Genomic DNA, 6,362 nt, shown 5'->3' with positions numbered 1-6,362 from the left:
GGCAATAATATTTTCATGGCGCTTATTGAGTGTAGTGTGATTTTTGAAATAGTATATTAAGTATAACTTAATAAAAACAGTGTTTTAAATTCAGATTTTGCCATTTCTATTGTATTAATGAATTGAGAAAATGTATTGGTAAATAATAACAAGGTTCATTTGGTTATGGCTTTATGCTCACAAATTAACCTTAAATCGTTCTATTTGTGACTCTCAAGAATATTTATTTGAAATGGCTGACAAAATAAGGTACGTATTTTCATTACAAAGAAACAACATCCATTTAGATGATTATGTATTTGTTCTGTCCCTACGGAGTAATACATGCAGTTTGTTTTAATTTTTCGTCGTGACCCAGCAAAATTTTCCTCATGGTATTATGAGCATATGCCACATTAGCGAGTTCTGGACAATAAGCATTTTTATCGTTATGTCTTTAAAATTGGCTTATTATTATAATTTAATTTGTCTTTTTCATTGTGTAAGATAATGTTTTTGTTTCAGAGTAAATAACTCCAAGTTTGATTTGGATGATAACTATGAAGTGTCCAATTCAGATAATGAATACACAGAAAAGGAAAAAAAACAACTTGGGAAATTGAAACATCAATATGATAGTGAATCTAGTAGTGAAGAGGAAGTTTATCGTTTTTCAGAATCTGAAAATGAGTCTGAAAATAAGGATTTGGAAATGGCAGATAGTGATGTTGAAGGCCAAGAAAAGTCAGATGATGATTTACCAGATTCCAAAGCTTGGGGAAAGAAAAAGAGATCCTATTATTCTACTGATTATGTTGATGAAGATTATGGTGGATTTGGAGATGACGAGGAGGCTGCTCTTATGGAAGAAGAAGAGGCCAAAAACATACAGAAACGACTTATAGAACAGTTAGAAGAAGATGATTTTAAGTTAGATTTTTTAACACCACTGCAACCAGCTCATAGTGAAAATGAGGGAACATTAATCAAGAATGATTTAAGTCAGATGTCTAAAAGACAAAAACTGCAGTTACTTGAAAAGGAAAGCCCTGAATTTGCAGGACTTATTGAAGACTATAAATCAAAACTTTCTATTGCTAAAGATAATTTACAGCCCCTTTTGAAACTTGTATGTCAAGGAAAAGTGCCAGAGTGCTCTGCTTCAAAATTTGTTAAAACTAAATATGACCTTATTTTAAACTATTGTACTAATATTAGTTTTTATGTTCTTCTAAAAAGCCAGCGAATTAGTATACAAAACCATCCAGTTACAAAAAGACTTTACCAGTATCGGCAGATGTTGAATAAAATGGAGCCTATTTACTTGGAAGTGATTAAACCACAAATTGATAAAATAATAAATGCTGTTGAGAATAAAGTAAAATTCGTAGTGAAGAAAGAAAACATGAAACGGAAATCAACAAAACTATCCTTGGAACAGCCACTCAAGAAACTCAAACTTATAAATAAGCTTGAAAAAGATGATGGAGAAGACACTGGTGTTTCTGATAATGATTATGATGGTAATGACTTCTTCAAAACTAGTGCTGGTTCTGATGACTTGGCTAACAAACACACAGAGTCAGATGAGAGTGGTTTCTCTGATAATGATGATTTGGAAGCTGAAAACAATAAACCCTCCACATCTCAAGAGATAACCATGGAAGAATTAGGAGAGAAGCGTGAAATAACTTATCAAATTGCTAAAAACAAAGGACTTACTCCACATAGAAAGAAAGAACAAAGAAATCCAAGAGTGAAACATAAACTGAAGTACAGAAAAGCTAAAATAAGGAGGAAGGGTGCTGTTCGAGAACCAAGGACTGAAGTAACTCGTTATGCTGGTGAGGCCTCGGGCATTAAAACAAATGTCAAAAAGAGCATTAAAATTAAGTGATTTATATTGTTTTATTAGATACAAAATAATTACATGTAATGGTTTTATTACAATAAAATGATAACAGTTAAAGTTGTAGTTATATTTTAATTAATGTTGCCACCTGTAAAGAATATAAAAAGATATTTCAAATGTAATATGTATAAATTTTAGGAAAAGTATATTTAACCAAAAAAAACACCCTAATTGTTTAGAATTGAGTAGCAATAAATAAATAAAAATAAAATGCCTTTTTCTTACAAGAGGACAAAGTATATATATTTTTTTCCCCCTATTTTGTATATATACTGCTCAAAACAATTAGCGGAACAAGATTTTTCTCCTTTCTATTGCTTAAACTAAAATTAGATTTAAATTAACTTGTACGCTGTTTTCACCATGTTAATTACTACAATTAATAAAAAAATTCAATTTGTATTTTTTTTATTAAAAAAAATTAAAATGTGCATTGTAGACGAAAAACTACTTAATTGGTGATAAAAAAGGTCCATCAAAGAAATATTCTTATATCGTTTGAATATTCGTCTTTAGTGACTTTCAGTAACGTGTGTGGCCTCCATGAGCCCTAATCACGGCTTGACAACGACGCGGCATGCTTCGTATGATCCTCCGAATATCTTCTTGTGGAATTCGCTCCCATTCTTCAATCAACGCTTCAGTGAGCTGCTGCAGTGTTTGAGGTGCAATCAGACGCTTCCGGATGCGCCTGTCAAGCAAGCATGTGTTCAATTGGATTTAGGTCAGGGCTCATGGAAGGCCACTCCATTACACGGATTTCCTGCTGTCGTAAGTAATCTGACGTGATGGCTGCAGTATGCGGCCTGGCATTATCTTGCATTAAAAGAAAGTCTGGGCCCATACCATATGCTGCGGGCCAAACATGATCTTAGAGCACATTTTCAATGTAAGTTTGAGCACACAAGCGCCCGGGAACAACGACGAGACCTGTGCGCTCGTCCAAACTAACTCCGCCCCAAACCATCACAGGGCCACATCCAAATTTGTCATATTCCTGGACTGCTGCTGCACTCTATCGCTCGGCTGGGCGTCTGTAAAGACGGAGACGACCATCGCAACGTGTTAGACGGAATCGTGATTCGTCAGTAAAAAGCACTGGCCTCCAATGTCGAAGTTGCCAATTAGCGTGATTTTGCACGAACTGTCGGCGAGCTTGTCTATGTTGAATTGTTAGACGCACAGCCCGAACTGGTCGGCGTGATCTCAAATTGGCTTCCAACGACCTATTTCTTACCGTCTGGTCGGAAATTTCTACACCAGTAGCCGTCCTTAGTGTATTTTGTAGATCTCTTGCAGTTGTGGTGCGGTTACGTAAAGCACAGTTGACGATGTAGCGATCTTGCAAACGTGTAGTTATTCTCTTTCGACCTTGACCACGACCACGCCTTCGTGAGTATTCTCCCGTCTCACGGTATCGCTTCCAAAGTCTGTAGATAACAGAAGGGGCTACTCCTAGATCATTTCCTACAAAACGCATAGTTCGACCCTCTTCAAGCAAAGCGATAGCTCGGGAGACATGCAATTCAGTCAGATCTGGCATTTCAAAAGGCTCACTTCAATTTCTATTAATACTCAAAAGATTGAAAAAAACTACTTAAAGTGTGTTTTCTGTGATTAGAAAGTAATGAAAATTCAAAGACGTCACTTTGTTTTTAGGTGTTTCTAGACACACTGCCACTTTATTATAGGACTACTAACCAAAACGCCGATGCTCTTTTGTTTTTTATTTTCTTTGACAAAGCCTTAATTTCTAGTGGCCAGTAATAATTAAAACCTTAAGTAAAAAGTTTAGTTCTACTTTAAAGTTTTGTTTCCATAATTGTTTTGAGCAGTATATTTCCTATATATTTGTTAAGAACCTGAGGAAGTACAATGTACAAAGTACAAAAAATAAGAAACTACTTGAGCTAGAGAATATCAGTCATCTGGAACTGGTTTTTGAGCTAGACATAATGTGCTGCCTCATGTTATATTGGGATAAATTATATAAAAAAAATTTTTTACTTACAGTTTTAATACTTTGTCTTTTCCACCAGATGCAACATAGGAACCATCTGGAGACCAATCAACAGCGAAAACCTCATCAGCATGTCCAGGAAGGTCCAATTCTAGTTTTTTTGTTTTCATATTCCAAACTAAAATAAAAATTATTTTCACTATTAAAAATACAAGCAATCTTGCATTGTAATTTATTGTAGTCTAACTCAGTAATTGTTTTGGTTGACAGAAAGACAAACACATTAAATAATTGTTGTTGTTTTTGTTATAAATTCCTAATCATACAATTAATGAATTTACTACCTTTAAGTGTAGAATCTGCACTGGAGCTTAACAGAAGCCTGGAGTCAGCAGACCAGGCAACCATATAAACAGCTTGAACATGCCCTCGCAGGGTCGTTAAAAATTTACCAGTTGATGCTTCCCACAGTTTTACAGATTTATCAAAAGAGGCTGATGCTATTATCCTAAATGAAAGTAAGTAAAAGATAGTATTAAATGTAAATATTTGCATTGATAAGCTCTGACTAAGCTTACCTAGAGTCAGGAGAAAATTTTACATCATTAATTAGTTGTTGATGACCTGTCATTCTAGCTAATGGACGTTTTTCCTTTTCAGGTAACCAAAGAAACAGAGTAAAATCATCTGATCCAGAGACTAGCCGCTCAGTTTCATTTTTGCATGTTTCTTGATATCTCTCCAAAGCTCTTTGTTGAAGAATTTTTTCTGCAATTAATTAAAACTTTAAAATTGAATAATTAATCTTTTCATTGACTAACATACTAACCATATTCATTGTATATATAAAAGTTATATTTTTTATTATTCTACTATTAGAGAACATACTGTTGAAACATGATCATACTAAAACTTACTGTCAGTAGAAGGAGAATTCCTATCAAGTATGGGGTGAAATGGGCCAGTGCGTAGAATATAATCTGTACTTAAAGCCATAGTGTTCACCCAATGAGCATGCCCCTCTAGGGTTCTGCACAAAATTCCATCTTCTGCCCTCCAGACCTAAAATGATTTATAATGGCTAATTTTTAAGCACAGAAACAACAATAAAAAAACACAATGTTACTTAATGTCAACAACCAATATTTATTTGTTTAAGACATAAGAATTCCTGAAACCACTAGGCCAGTGCTCAGAAAAATATGTTTTACATCATTTTAAGATATGCAATATAATAAACCTTAATAGTTCTATCCTGCGATGCTGTATAAATAAGGCCAGTCCCTCCCCATTTGACACATGTTACAGCTTTAGAGTGCCCAGTCAAACTAAGTATTGTATGCCCTGTTACGGTATCCCATATTCTAACATCACCATCTTTTGAAGAACTTGCCAATTTCCGACATTCAGGATTACTACAACAAAACATTAATTTAGTACTTGGTTGAAAAAATAATTATAGCTATATTGAGATGGTACAAATTATCTATTGTGAATTAATATACATACCTCAAGTATGGTTCCCATGCTAATGATGTGATCCATTGTTTGTGTCCTATCATTGTCTTTCCAACTTGATTGCCCGAAACTGGATCCCATAATATAATACGACCCTGCTTACATGCAGATGCTAGTTTTGTACCATCTGGAGACCAACTAATACAGAGTACCCAGTTGTTGTGGCCTTGAAAGATATAATAGGTATGTTTAATACTTTTATGACTGAAAATTAGTATTTGAAACACGATTACTAACCTTTACATACATGTAAAGGAGTTTGTGTATTTATATCCCAAAATCTGACTGTGGTATCACCTGATCCACTAGCTAAATGGTTACCAGAAGGGCTAAAACATGTAGATATTACTGCTTCTGCATGACCTGGAATAGAACTATTAATTTTGGATTACTAGGTGAGTCTAATATGGGATAACATTCATATTGGTATTTGTTATATGGGCATTTTTTATTATTACCTTGTACATCTTGTAACTGGCCTTACTTTAAACACAGCTTGTTGTTGATATATAATTTCAATGACTTCTTCTGAATTCAACTTTTCAATATCAAGAGCTTCCTTAAGATTTGAGGTTATTTCTGTATCTTTGACGAAAAATAAAAATGGTTTGTCTTCCTAAAACACATTTTTTATTAAAAACGAGAATTTAGCAAATAACTTGTTAAGTCCCCGTCCTTCGTTAAAAAAATATTTTCACCTCTTGTAGAAGTGCATTACAAATAAGAGTGAGTTGATCCTTAGTAATATTCAAAGGTAAGTCCAATGGACTTCCGATTTCTTCTCCCGTGTCTGACTTAAACTTAGCCTGAATACAGGTAGGTAATTCGCTATCTAATTCCATTTTTTATTTAATATTATTGAATATACAAATGTAAACATAACCTAAAAATTGCAATTAGGACTTGCTGGGTCTGATTGCGACTTTTTTTCATGTGTATTGTGTAGTAGTTTTGACATATGTGACAAATATCAACCGCGTTGTGACAGCAAGA

General features: G+C 34.1%; 2 protein-coding genes across 2 annotated transcripts; one reads left to right on the top strand and one right to left on the bottom strand.

Annotated features, from left to right (window-relative positions):
• Nucleotides 1–9: 9 nt before the first annotated feature.
• LOC111000301 (something about silencing protein 10) lies at nucleotides 10–1,948 on the top strand. The gene is made up of 2 exons (XM_022269696.2): nucleotides 10–249; nucleotides 505–1,948. The coding sequence occupies exons 1-2, from the start codon at nucleotides 233–235 to the stop codon at nucleotides 1,874–1,876; spliced, it is 1,389 nt and encodes a 462-aa protein (XP_022125388.2). The 5' UTR covers nucleotides 10–232; the 3' UTR covers nucleotides 1,877–1,948.
• LOC111000300 (notchless protein homolog 1) lies at nucleotides 1,918–6,324 on the bottom strand. Its single transcript, XM_022269695.2, has 10 exons — nucleotides 6,068–6,324; nucleotides 5,828–5,985; nucleotides 5,607–5,743; nucleotides 5,361–5,535; nucleotides 5,092–5,266; nucleotides 4,769–4,913; nucleotides 4,430–4,619; nucleotides 4,196–4,359; nucleotides 3,903–4,029; nucleotides 1,918–1,979 (listed from the first exon to the last, which is right to left on the bottom strand). The coding sequence occupies exons 1-10, from the start codon at nucleotides 6,209–6,211 to the stop codon at nucleotides 1,967–1,969; spliced, it is 1,428 nt and encodes a 475-aa protein (XP_022125387.2). The 5' UTR covers nucleotides 6,212–6,324; the 3' UTR covers nucleotides 1,918–1,966.
• Between the last annotated feature and the right edge of the window lie 38 nt (nucleotides 6,325–6,362).

This window comes from Pieris rapae, chromosome 4, assembly GCF_905147795.1.
Source record: "Pieris rapae chromosome 4, ilPieRapa1.1, whole genome shotgun sequence".
NCBI lineage: Eukaryota > Metazoa > Arthropoda > Insecta > Lepidoptera > Pieridae > Pieris > Pieris rapae.
This window is presented reverse-complemented; position numbering and strand designations above follow the sequence as displayed.

Excerpts from the sequence above, each read along its gene's own strand:
- LOC111000300 (XM_022269695.2), bottom strand. The coding sequence starts at position 6,211 with ATGGAATTAGATAGCGAATTACCTACCTGTATTCAGGCTAAGTTTAAG. Across the intron at positions 5,267-5,360 it reads GCATGGGAACCATACTTGAG|TAATCCTGAATGTCGGAAAT; the intron begins GTATGTATATTA and ends GTTTTGTTGTAG. Across the intron at positions 4,360-4,429 it reads AAATTTTCTCCTGACTCTAG|GATAATAGCATCAGCCTCTT; the intron begins GTAAGCTTAGTC and ends ACTTTCATTTAG.